Below are 14,057 nucleotides of genomic sequence, written 5' to 3'. Positions count from 1 at the left end.
CGACTACGTATGTTCCATGAACATTACCTAGTCTCCACAGCATCAAAGACACTTCAAATCTTGTTTTGGAAATAGGCAGGAAATATAAAGAAATCAATTCTTATTCCCTTTCCCATCCAAACTAAACTGGATGGTCACTTTAGTTAACACATGAACCATAATTCCATTTGATTAATCATTTTATTCTGAAATAAGACTTTTAAATTTTCATTAAACAGGTAAAATTAAAAATCTGAGTTGTATGAATCAATATTTAGCAAAGATGAATTTTTTATAAAGTATTAAGCTAATGAGCAAACTTCAAAAACAATTAGAAAAAATATGTATATTGTGCATATATATATACACAAATATATGTATATGCAAAATAGTTCATGGTTTTATTTTCCTTCCCTATTTATTACTGAAGAAAAACAGTTTATAATATTTATAAAATGGAAGTCAGGTTACCTGTCTCCTGTCCTAACTTTGAAATGAAATTAGCAAAAAAGTAAAAGAATCAGTTCTTTGGGCTCTCGCATTTGAAATTAAAAGGTACTTGTGCAAGATCCAAACACAAACCTAAAATGACCACCAGAGACAGCAGTGCCCTAGGACAGTAGTGAAATGCACAAAGAAACTCTGCAGATAGGTCTTTTGTGCTTTTCTATCAGTGCATATCGTATGTGTTAAGACATGAAGAGTACGGCTATTCATTTGTTCCAAAAGTATTCAATATTAACACATCTAACTAACCAAACTGCTGAGGAATAGTTACTACCTTTCTCAATTTCATTCACAATTGAGAACCTTTGCTTCCATTTCCTGCCATCCACAATCTATTCCTAAATATCACAAAAGCATAGTAAGCGCAGATATCATTTTACAAAGATCTAGCTAATATCTTAAAGCTTAAGAAATGACTAACAATGAAGATTTGTGCCAAAAATGTCTCACACCATCGTTTGCAGCTATAGATTGTTTTAGAAACTCAGATTCAATTCATTGTAAGTACACTAAAATGTTACATCCTGTCAAAAAGTCCACAGCCGAAGAATGTTAACTGAGACCTCTCAAAGACCAGCAGAATACTGCCCATTTTGCCCTAGAACTACAGAGAAGTTTCCTTTGTTCCCAAACCAATGTGACAGCTACCTGCATGAGAGACTAAAATAAAATAGCACAGGCATCCACAGCCCTCCTAACTGCTCATGGCCCAACGGTCAAAGTTAAGATGCAATCACTGCTTGTAAATTCCCACAGGGGCAGATACACCATAGGGATGCATCACAAGGAAAAAAAAAAGATTCTTTTACCGAAAGAGAAAAACCGACACGGGGTGGGCACTGAGGGGGCGGGGGGGAGTAGGGACAGGGTACAGGTGGCATGGGACAGACTCAATGGCCGCTTCCTGATCAGTCACCCCAGAAAAGGGATTAAGAAACAACAGGTCTTCAAACAGCACTCACCGGACAGAGGCCAATAACCAAAAGAACACCCAAACACCAAAAAAGCATCAAGTATATGTTCAGGGCCTTATTCTTCCACTGGACTGAAGGATTAAAGGCTACTAACAGGAGGGTCCACGCAAAACAAAGTTACAAACATAGGCAGTTGACTTCTGCATTCAGTCCCTTTCCCAGAGCACACTTGACCAGCACTACACAGCTAATGCAACCTTGTTAAGGTTAATTCCTCTTAGATTGTGCTTTCAAGCTACCATAGCTAGACCATGCCCTCTGCTAACAACAGAAGACCCAAGACAAATGAAATCTCTTTACTGGTGATTTCATAAGGAACCCAGATTAAAGAGTCAATTATGAATGTTTTCTCAAGATAAAACTTTCATAATTTATCGTAGTTTTTTGTTTACACTTCTCTGTACCTTATGTTAAAGTCTGAGCAACAAAGCTGGTGGAAGCCAACACTTCAAGTCCACTCCCAGGCAGGGGAGGTAGCTTTACTCTGTTCCCTAGCTACAGACCACCAATTCAGTAATAAATACTGTCTGCAACAGGAAACTAGACGGAAAGCATCACTATTCAGGACAAATATATGGCTACCATGTGAAGGGACTATGACACACAGCTGATTACGGCTGTGTATACTCTGGGTTGCGTTCCTGTAAGAAAGCCGTGTACTTCTAATCAGCATAGGAAGGACCAGACTCCCAAACACTGATCATTAAAGTGAGAAAAATTACATTAGATTTACTGGATTGCTTGGCAACCATACTTAGAAAAAATTATACCCAGAGCCAGAAAACGCTTGGTAATGGCCACATATATTAGACTCTGCTTGGGCTAGGCAATGATCACATTTCTAGCCTCGTGCATCATACAGCACTCAATAATTGATTTTATCTTCTAAAATTTCTTCTTCATGCTTTCTTTGCCCAGCAACTATAGCTATCTTCTTCCTTCAGGGCACTTTTATTCTATAATAATAAACCTATCATATTTTTTGAAACTGCAATCCAGAACTCTACTTTGAAAGCATTAGACAGAACCTACACTGTCCATCTGCAATCTGCCATCTTTATGACAGAGGAGTACAAACTTCAAGAGCAACTCAATTCTAAGAAGAAAAAGATGCTGAGAAAGCCCATCATAATCTCATTTTTAGAATTCCTGGCAACTATACAAATATATCTTAAAGTCTACAGACAGAATACAAAGTAAGGAACTCTAGGCTTTACCAAATGATCAGGAATAAAGTTTAACAAAACTGTTACTTACTAACACCCGTTTACCTAGAGACAGGTACTTACAGAGTATTGACACCTTCAGACGGAACAAGACTTTGTCCTGCTCACCATTAATCTAAAGTTACAGTGACACGTGAGCCCCCTTCCCCAGGCTAGAAAATATCCAAGTCAGAATTGCTAGGTAACACTTATTTTTCTTCAATCAGAAAAATGTTAACAAATCTGACCTTTTAACTATGATTAATATGTGAAGAAAACACTGCCTCAAGGAATACAAAGACAATAGATGTCAATCAAAACAAAATCTCTGAGTGGGCAGAGGGAGGTCCACTGGTACAAAAATAAAGATAAAAAGCCAAGAGATGTCATCAGAGTAAGAAAAATAACTCGGCAAAAAGTCTAATTTTTTAACTAACTTTGCTCCTTACTGTTCAAGTTAACTGTTGGAAGCAAACAGAAAAAAAGGTGAGGGAATACGTAATGAAATGTTTTTAATTTTTTAAATGTACATATGCAGTCAGACCTGAACTTTTCTAAAGACTACCACAATGTATTAAGTTTTATAGAAAAATTTAATCCTGTGGAAGGATGCTATTCACTTAGATTTGAGGAGTTTTTTGATATTAACATACAAATTACTAAAGACTTAAAAGACAAAATACCAACCCAATAAAATTTTGTTATACATCTTCATCATCTGTACTTACTAATTGATATGTAATAGAAAAATAAGGATATCCATGTTCAAAGCAGCAAGCAGTGACCACCATTCCTTTACAGCACAGGAAACTCACCTTTATATATAACCATGAAAAAGCAACTTAATTTTCAAACATCTTCATTCAAATTTCACCCATGCTAAAAGAGCTCTATTAGGTTCTCACACTTCCCCAAATGCTCATGTCTCAGGAGAGCATCACGGTTTGTAATCCTAAAACCATTCATTTGCTATTTCTGAACAAAAATTTTGAAAGCATGTAAACCATACCCCTATCTTCTGGATTACAATGGTTAAGTACAAAAACAATTCATTGAACATCTTACAAATCACTACAGTTACACATAAAAGCACCTAAGAAATTTTAAAAAATAAAAGATTCACAGTGCACTGAACCTTGGAACATATAAGGCTGGAACATAAGAACACTGAAAAAGTGGATTCGAAAGACCTGTTCTCTCAAAGACATAAAACATAATGAAGCCAACCCAACACTTTTCTCATCTAGCTTCTTAAAACGCAGCACACAGAAGTCAAGTACTGCATATTCAGCACTCTCCTTTATCACTTGATTTCTTCAAACCGTGCTAAAATTTCTCAATCGAGAAAGCTAGTTCTATGCTAAGCATGGCCTTTCTCAAGGTAACCTGAACACTGAGAAACTTAATACACAGGTTTGAGGGAATAAGTATAGCAGAAGTACATAAAACATGTACATCCAACTTATACATTTTCTGCATAGTTAAGTCACATCACACACATAAACTTTAAATCGCATCTTTTAACATTTTTTTAAATCTCAAACTGTCAAGAAAGCTAAAAGCCTCAAGTTACCAAAGTTCCATTCCAACAAGACCCTTATTTTGTTCCACCCACAGTGCATTAAATGAAGCAGCACAACAGCAATAATATTTAACCATAGTTAAACTACCATTATCGAAAAGAGATCATCTGTTGGTTCCTGAAAAGGCTCAACACCATTGGAGGCCATACTTCTGGTAACTAATCTCTTCTGCTTTAGTATCGAGAGCTGAAAGTTCCAACTTGAGGCACCAGAAAGACTGACCAAAGCACTCACTTAAAAAGGGAAAACCCCTACAAAAATCACTAAAAATTAAAGTTTCCAGATGGCAGTAAATGAGTGAAAATGATTTACCTGCCAGGCAAACAGTTTTCACTGTTTCTGTTCATAATTTAACAGAAATCTGGAATGCTGGGACCAACTAAAAATATGGCTCAAGGAGACCCAAGCAAAGCAGCTGTATTTTTGGAAAGAACAGTTAAGAGCTTCCTAATGCAATCATATAATGCATTTTTAAAAGGTCACAGAAGGATTCACAAATTTGTCACATTAAAAGACGCAGGATTGTGAGTAACCTAATTCTAAACACACTGCTATAACTGAATTATCCTGCTTAGCACCAGGAGGGTGACACTTGTATTAATAAATAGAATTTCTCCTTTAAAATCAAGCCATTGAAAAGCTAAAGCAAATTAATACCAAGTGAACTCCTTACAATAGCACTTCTTTTGAAAGTCCCACCGGGTTAAATAGAACCCCTATTAAATAGGCTATCTATACAGAATAAAGATTTCTACAATAAAATTTACAAGCAGAGATATATTTTGTGGATACCACATGTAAAAAAGATTTTTAAAACCCACATGACAGAAGCACACGCACGCATATGCTCACACTCTCCCCGCAACCCCCAAAGAAACACCTTCAATGAGGTTAGAAGCAGCCCAAACACTAAAGCCCCTTAAAGCCCTGGTGATTGTCCTCAATTATATAGCTAAAATCCTTCTTTAAATGGGCACTGCCATCCTTATTTGGATTTAAGAATCCTAAAGGAGCAAAATACATTCCTAGGAGTGAATTATACACGTTACTTCCGTGTTCTGATCCTCCCCTAGTGAAATGCTTTATCTGTACTTGGGTACACTGCATACCCTTCCCTTTGGCTCCATCATCTAGGGGCTTCATGCTAATAAAAGTGTGTCAGTCTCTGCTACTACTGCAAATTGGAACCTAATATAACATCAGTTTCCAGAGATCAACACTGAGATGCAATGTAAAACCTAATAATGTCAGTATTCCATACATATTTACACAACTTAATACAGAATAAAGTTTCACAAGAACAAAATCATCATATGATACTAAGGGGCTGGCAGCAGGATGGTGCAGATGTGACCAAAGCAGTTTCGGGGTCCCAGCCCCCGTGCTCTCTCCCCACTACCCTCTCTCCGCGGTCTCCCAGGTTCACTGACTGCACACAGCACAATTCAAAATTAGAGCATCAACTCCCCGCCCAACCAACTCAGTCCCTCTCCAGGCTGAGGACTTTGTCCTTTAATGAAGTGCTGAGAGTTCATTTTGAACGTGAACATTGTATAGCAGATGCTGACTCTAAATAAAACCTTAACAAAACTCCTAGCAGAGGAGGATTAGAAAACCTAAGTGGTTAGAAGCAGAGATAGGCACAAAATGCCACCAAAGCAGATGACCTGCAATCTTGACTTCTGTGACATTTCAGCTCTTGTATTCATTTAATAATTGTGTATTTTAAGTTTCTTTTAAAATTTTCAATATAAGGAAACTAGTAGTTATCAATACAATCACTGTAATGGGTTGATGGAGCATTCCCATTAACTTAGCTGTTAGTGATGACTCAAACACTATTTTCTTGACCAGAATACAAAATAAAAACCATAATCACACAGAAAAAAATGCCCTCATAAAAAGCAACTTAAATTCATTAGCCAAACACTGAAAAGGTACGTATGTATAAAAAGTTATAACTGCATTTACAGTGCAAACTCATGTTTCTTTCTACTCTCTCTTCTGCACATAGAACATCTCTTCAGAAACATCATTGCCTCCCTGCATTTCTTTAAAACACCTGAGAAAGGTAAGGCTCAAAGAGACACCCACTCAAATGCAACAAGTCTCTGATCTTGGAACTTCCACAACACATTTGTTGCTATCAAAGGTCCAAGATTTTCATTATAGCATTATGGTCAAACTTGAAACTCAAAAAGGCTCTGGATGAAAAGGGGAACTTGCAACGTCCATTACATGCCACAGACTGGCCCTCGGCATGTTCTAGCAACTGGTCTTCACCGGAGCAAGGTAAGTCATATACAGCATCTGCTTAAAAAACAAAATAAATAAGCTCAGTAACAGTAAGAAATCAAATCTTGCCCTTCACCTTTTGTTATAAAGGAATCCATGTGCAGTATATATTCATCTCCCCACACTCTAAATGTAACCTAAGTAGAACCACCAAGATATCTTCCTTTCCCTAAACTGGTACTCAAGTGAATTTCTAATCTATTATTGCTTATTCCAAACAAACATTCAAAATCTTAATCTCAGCCTTTATTTTAAGACCCTTAATATTCACCTGCTTTCAAAAATGGGCATACCTAGGGACTTCCCTGGTGGTGCAGTGGTTAAGAATCCGCCTGCCAATGCAGGGGATACGGGTTCGAGCCCTGGTCCAGGAAGATCCCCCACATGCCACGGAGCAACTAAGCCTGTGCGCCACAACTACTGAGCCTGCAAGCCACAACTACTGAGCCCATGTGCCACAACTACTGAAGCCAGCACACCTAGAGCTCGTGCTCCACAACAAGAGAAGCCACTGCAATGAGAAACACGTACACTGCAATGAAGAGTAGCCCCTGCTCACCACAACTAGAGAAAGCCCGTGTGCAGCAACGAAGACTCAACACAGCCAAAAATAAATTAATTTTAAAACTGGGCATACCTTTGTTTACCACCTATATTTGTATTTTGTGCCAACATAAGGGGAGCTTCTTGATAGAGATCAAAATGTAAACATTATAAAGATTATAATTACAATGTAAGATCTGTAAAGATTCCAATTCTAGAAAAATAAAGCTGGAGGTTATTAAATATTCAGTGAGTATGTCAACCTAAAGAAAAATCCAAATTTTCAAAATCATAGTACAACAGAACTCCAACTTATCAGGGCTTTTTTTTTTCCCCCTTAAAGTAGAACAGGGACCTGACCAGGAAAGTAGGTTTGGAATAGACACCAAAAGGTTGAGGCAGAAATAAAGTCTGATACGAGGTTTCCCAGGATAAGAACACTTTTATACTTCCTTCTCAAGACAACTCAAAATTTTATATATCTGAATCATGCCTAACTAAGTTGGATATACATTATACTGTGCCTTCTTTAATGTTCCTAAACATATGGCTTTTTAAAGATTTTGTGAAATAATTGATTTCTGAAGTTACATTACTTCAACTATCAGCCTATCATGCCCACAGCACCTAAGGTGGCCAGAAAAGTCCAACTAAGAGGAATTCTACCACCATAACTTAATGATAGTTCCAACTTCTTACACTTAATTTTCCAAAACAGGGTTAAAGGATCTCTCTCTCTGTTTTTTTCCTGGACGTGCCGCAGGCATGTGTGATCTTAGTTCCCTAACCAGGGATCGAACCCACGTTCCCTGTATTGGAAGCACGGAGTCTTAACCACTGGACCACCAGGGAAGTCCCCAAAGCATCTCTTTTAATATAGCTTCTATCTTGCTTAAATCATAAACAGTAATGCAAGAAAATATAATTATAATGCTTTTCAATTCTTAAGAGTTTTCTATATGAAAGCCTTAAATCTAGATGGTAAATAAATGCTTACCTACTGCACAGAGAATTTCATACCATTCAAAACAGGACCGAAGAAAAAAATAGCCTACTGCACTTCCAAATGACATCTATTAAATCAGTATTTACAAAGAGCTTTCTACATTCCTCAACATTACTTTCCAAATCAGATCACACACCTACTCTTCATAACTGAGGGTGGAGAAGTTCCAAATGTCATTTTAATAAAAGCTATCCTTAGTACCATCTTAACAAGTTGATCATTACCTCAAGTAAGGGGGAAATGTTTCCCTTCTGAAGTTAGCACTCCCCTTACATATATGTGAGAATGAGGTTTCTCCTCACCATTATGTTACTTGGGTCTACTCCCTAACCCTTAAGCAATTATTTATTTATTTACAATATTCATGCACAGCACCAAGGCTTCACATTCGCAAAAGAAATAGCACAGTGAAAGGGCAAATAATTTAAATAAATTTATTTTAGCCAGTTTCATATTTAGAGAACTTGACCATATATATGAACTCTCTACAGACCATGTGCAACTCTTTCAGCTTATCTATCACAGTTCGTCATGCACCACTAAAATCAAGGTTACTTCAAAACCAAACCAAATCCCAACCAGCAGAAATTTTAAAAAGAAAATGACTTGCCTGTTTCAAAAGTATCCTGAAGCTTTCGTGGATGAAGTTTTTTTTCACATTTCTATTAAAAAACACAAACACACAACATACCATCTCCAGTTATTTCAATTATAAATAAGGAGATATAGTATCAAATTTCTCAGGAAGAGAATTAAACCATATAATCACCATGCCCACCTTGCATTGGTATTTTTAATTTTATTTTTATTTTTTTAAGCCTAAAACTGTTTTTAGCTCTTGAATACACATACAATATGGAAACACCAGAAAACAAGAAAATTATTCATTAAATTTCTCAACCCAGAGATAATTACTATTAACACTCCAGTACATCTTTCCAGCTTTTTTTCTGTGAAGATATGTGTGAATGTATTTTCATATAATTATGTAACAAACAGAATTATTCTATACATAGTATTCTATAACCCATTTTTTAACATCTTTATTGGAGTATAATTGCTTTACAATGGTGTGTTAGTTTCTGCTTTATAACAAAGTGAATCAGCTATACATATACATATATCCCCATATCTCCCCCCTCTTGCATCTCCTTCCCACCCTCCCTATCCCACCCATCTAGGTGGACACAAAGCACCGAGCTGATCTCCCTGTGCTATGCGGCTGTTTCCCACTAGCTCTCTGTTTTACATTTGGTAGTGTATATATGTCCATGCCACTCTCTCACTTCATCTCAGCTTACCCTTCCCACTCCCCGTGTCCTCAAGTCCATTCTCTACATCTGCGTCTTTATTCCTGTCCTGCTCCTAGGTTCTTCAGAACCACATTTTTTTAAGATTCCATATATATGTGTTAGCATACAGTATTTATTTTTCTCTTTGACTTACTTCACTCTGTATAACAGACTCTAGGTCCACCCACCTCATTACAAATAACTCAATTTCGTTTCTTTTTATGGCTGAGTAATATTCCATTGTATATATGTGCCACATCTTCTTTATCCATTCATCTGTTGATGGACACTTAGGTTGCTTCCATGTCCTGGCTATTGTAAACAGAACTACAATGAACATTTTGGTACATGACTCTTTTTGAATTATTGTTTTCTCAGGGTTTATGCCCAGTAGTGGGATTGCTGGGTCATATGGTAGTTCTATTTTTAGTTTTTTAAGGAACCTCCATACTGTTCTCCATAGTGGCTGTATCAATTTACATTCCCACCAACAGTGCAAGAGGGTTCCCTTTTCTCCACACCCTCTCCAGCATTTATTGTTTGTAGATTTTTTGATGATGGCCATTCTGACCAGTGTGAGATGATATCTCATTGTAGTTTTTTGCCTTTGCCCTGCAGGATCTTTTTTTTTTTTTTTAACATATTATTAGAGTATAATTGCTTTACAATGGTGTTATTAGTTTTGGCTTTATAACAAAGTGAATCAGCTATACATATGATTAGTGATGCTGAGCATCCTTTCATGTGTTTGTTGGCAATCTGTATATCTTCTTTGGAGAAATATCTGTTTAGGTCTTCTGCCTATTTTTGGATTGGATTGTTTGTTTTTTTTAATATTGAGCCACATCAGCTGCTTGTAAATTTTGGAGATTAATCTTTGTCAGTTGCTTCATTTGCAAATATTTTCTCCCATTCTGAGGGTTGTCTTTTTGTTTTGTTTATGTTTTCCTTTGCTGTGCAAAAGCTTTTAAGTTTCATTAGGTCCCATTTGTTTATTTTTGTTTTTATTTCCATTTCTCTAGGAGGTGGGTCAAAAAGGATATAACCCACTTTTTAAATGTATATACTATGAACATATTCCTTTTTCAATAAATACAAATCTACACCATCACTTTTAATGACTACATGGTAGTCTATGGCATAGATCTACGATATTGCATTTAGTATTATCTTCTTGGATATTTAGATTATTTCCATGTTTTCATAACTAAGAGCAATGGAGTGAATATTCTTTAAATTTCTCTTCTAGGGAAACAAGGTAAGAACTTTTTCAGGCTTTCAATATAGCCAAACTACTCTCTAGGAGGCTGTACCAATTAGCAATTCTTAAGGGTTCTCAATATTCTCAACAATACATAAGTGGCTATCTTTTCATCCTTGCCAATCTAATGAGGAAAAGTGGCATCCTGTTTTATTTTACTTTCTTTGATTACACATTTATACATTTATCAGTCACTTTTAGTTCTTCCCTTATAAGCTGTTCATATACTTGTTCTCCATCATTAACTTTATTTTAAGAACTTATAAAAAATTTATTCAAGTTCTTTTAGACAAATATGAGAGTCATTTGTGAAGTTCCCCCCAAAAAATCAAGGATTTTGATTGGTATTGAATTAAATCTATGTATTAATTTGAGGAGAATTAACATTTGTATAGTACTATCATTTTAATCTGTGCAGCTTTTGTTAGGGACAGATGTTGAATGAGATTAAAAGCCTTCTGACCATCTATTAAGACTCTTCTTTGTTCTTGTCACTATTTCTACCAGAGTGGAGTACAATAATAGTAAAGGGCAAGTAGTCTAACAGTAAACTGATCTTTAACATGTGCTTGCTAGTGGAATCAATACACCCCAAGTTAAATCAACAGCACCTAGGGAATTCAAGGAAAATACTTTTGTTAAAAACTTGAAATTACTATTATCACCCACTGTTAAAGAAAGAAAAATAGGTGAAGATACAATAAGAAAATTCAACATAGAAATACCAGGACTGGGACTTCCCTGGTGGTGCAGTGGTTAAGAATCTGCCTGCCAATACAGAGGACACAGGTTCGATCCCTGGTCTGGGAAGATCCCACATGCCACGGAGCAACTAAGCCCGTGCGCCACAACTACTGAGGCCACAAGCCACAACTACTGAAGCCCGCACACCTAGAGCCCACGCTCCGCAACAAAGAAGCCACCACAATGAGCAGCCCGCACACCACAACAAACAGTAGCCCCCGCTCACTGCAACTAGAGGAAGCCTGCGTGCAGCAATGAAGACCCAACACAGCCAAAAATAAATTAATTTTAAAAAATAATAAAAATAAAATAAATACATCTTTTAAAAAAAGGAAAGAAATACTGGGACTTACAGAAAAGATAAGCAAGGAGACTTACCAGTTTATGAATTACCTTCTGGAACACAGACTAAAAGAATGGAAGTAAATGCCTTAAAATGCTCACACGTATTTGTCTTTCAGCCTAGTCTAATGACTATGACACTGGCTATGAATATTGTGTTTTATTTATTTTCGTTTTCTAAATTCTATCAACTTGAAGAAAACAAAAACACTGTGATGTTATTCCAAACTTTTAACTTCATTAAAATAATACAGACTCTATTTAGAAAAATATAGAGAGAATACTTAGGACTTGTCTAGAAAGCAGGGTTGACTACACACTGTTTCCAAAGTATTAAAATAAATCTAAATACCCACATATAGATAACCAACAAGAACCTACAGTATAGCACAGGGAACTCTACTCAATACTCTGTAATGACCTATATATGGGAACAGAATCTGAAAAAGAGTGGATATATGTATAACTGATTCACTTTGCTGTACAGCAGAAACTAACACAACATTGTAAATCAACTATACTCCAATAAAAATTAATTTAAAAAATAATAAATAAATAAATACCCACATAAAAAGTAAAGATCAGTTGCACATTTGAATCAATGTGATAAACCTATAATTGAGAGTAGGCAGAGATTTTTTTAGTGGGTGAATAGTGCGCACACAGCAGGTTCATAAAAATCCTGTCAATATATCAATTCAACGTGCCTCGCCAATGCCCTTGCCCCATCTTAAAAAGCGTGAACTGCCTTCTTAGCATGAGAGCTGTTAACTCTTACCATCAAGGGATTCTGCTGCTTGCCTGGCTGGCTGTGGACCCCATTTGTTCTTTTCTTTTGATTAGGTGACTCTTGATACTGTTTTCTGCCATTTCCCCTCATACTTTGACTCTGTTTTTCCAATAAGAAGAAATAAAATGTAAACCTATAGCATAATGAAATAGGATAAAACAATATACCCCTATGAATGTATTTAGCTGGTTGAATCAGAGTTCAGCAAAGCACCCCCACCCAAAACCTTCCTTAAACACTGGAGAACCACTATCAATATATTTTCTTATAGAAGATAGTGCTTCACAAAGCAAGAGTCCTCAAAAGATATGAAACAGCAAATATAATGGTCCCTAGGAATCTTTCCACACCTCTTGCCTTATGCCATTTCTGCTCACAGACTGTGTTTACAAGCATGAGGAGTAAAAGAATAATGGGAGCAAGGAGAGGAACAACTTTGAAAACCTTATGTGACTGCCAAAGAAAACCTCTCTGTGAGGGAACACTTAGGCCCATTGACTACAGTCCTTAAAGCTGGAAACAGGCAGCCGATGTGATCACTGTTACCCTAAAATCTGCTTTAAATTATTAATAAACAAATAGGGATTTTTTAAATTAATAATCTCTTTTTATACAAAATAATAAAGACAACTGGTTTTTAAAATTTGGGCCATTATCCCTAAATTTAGACCTAAAACCTAAACATGCAGTAGTTGACATCTTGCTATTATACTGCTTTAACGAGTTAATTTTCTTAGAAAATAACTCTAAGTTTAACTTAAAACACAAAGTTTTTAAACATTAATTTGGCCTTAGAGGTCTTAAAAAGACAGCTATTTAAGAGGACTAGCTAAAACAGTGAGCAGAATAATTTTATTATTATTATAAAATGTATAAAAATACATTTATGTACATTCTATCTACCTACAGAAAAAATTAAGCAGTTCCTAAAATAGCTTGAAAACAACAAGCTAATTTAAAGAAAGAAAGGTAGGGAAATACAGCAGTCATGTTACCACAGACTTTTAATTCAATTTCATCCCATTCTTCTCGGTATTTACCTTTTATTGCGGTACCATATACATAAAATTTAGCACTTGAACCACTTTTAAATGTACAACTCAGTGGCAGTGTATAGTCACAATGTTGTGCAACCACCACCAGTATCCATCTCCAAAACTTTTTCATCATCTAAACAGAACTTCGTACCTATTAAATAATTCCATATTCCCTCCTGTCCCTCAGCCCTGGTAACCTCAAGTTAATTTCTGTCTATAAATTTGTCTATACTAGGCACCTCATGTAAGTGGAGTCATACAATATTTGTCCTTTTGTGTATGGCTTATTTCACTTAGCATGTGTTTAAGGTTCATTGATGTTGTAGCACGTACGTATCATAATTTCATTCCTTTTTTTTTTTAAATATTTATTTATTCATTTGGCTGCATTGGGTCTTAGCTGCAGCATGAGGGATCCAGTTCCCTGACCAGGGATCCAACCCGGGCCCCCTGCATTGGGAGCGTGGAGTCTTAACCACTGGAACACCAGGGAAGTCCC

The 14,057-nt window shown here is 36.3% G+C and overlaps 1 protein-coding gene across 2 annotated transcripts in view; it reads right to left on the bottom strand.

Annotated features, from left to right (window-relative positions):
- Positions 1 to 14,057, bottom strand: part of DCP2 (decapping mRNA 2) — a 51,248-nt gene that overhangs the window by 2,117 nt on the left and 35,074 nt on the right. The window contains exons 9-11 of one of the 2 annotated variants that reach the window (XM_027100139.1): positions 12,510 to 12,620; positions 8,703 to 8,754; positions 412 to 6,558 (exon numbers count right to left, since the gene is read on the bottom strand). In XM_027100139.1, coding sequence (XP_026955940.1) covers positions 6,395 to 6,558; positions 8,703 to 8,754; positions 12,510 to 12,620 — 327 coding nt within the window. In that variant the 3' untranslated portion in view covers positions 412 to 6,394. Of the gene's footprint in view, positions 1 to 411; positions 6,559 to 8,702; positions 8,755 to 12,509; positions 12,621 to 14,057 lie in introns of those variants that run through there. The other variant, XM_027100145.1, reaches the window with a different exon arrangement.

Source organism: Aethalodelphis obliquidens, unplaced genomic scaffold, assembly GCF_003676395.1.
Source record: "Aethalodelphis obliquidens isolate GAN/ISIS:26980383/991018 unplaced genomic scaffold, ASM367639v1 scaffold4, whole genome shotgun sequence".
NCBI classification, from domain to species: Eukaryota; Metazoa; Chordata; class Mammalia; order Artiodactyla; family Delphinidae; genus Aethalodelphis; species Aethalodelphis obliquidens.
Note: the sequence above shows the minus strand (reverse complement) of the source record. Positions and strands in the feature narration are given on the sequence as shown.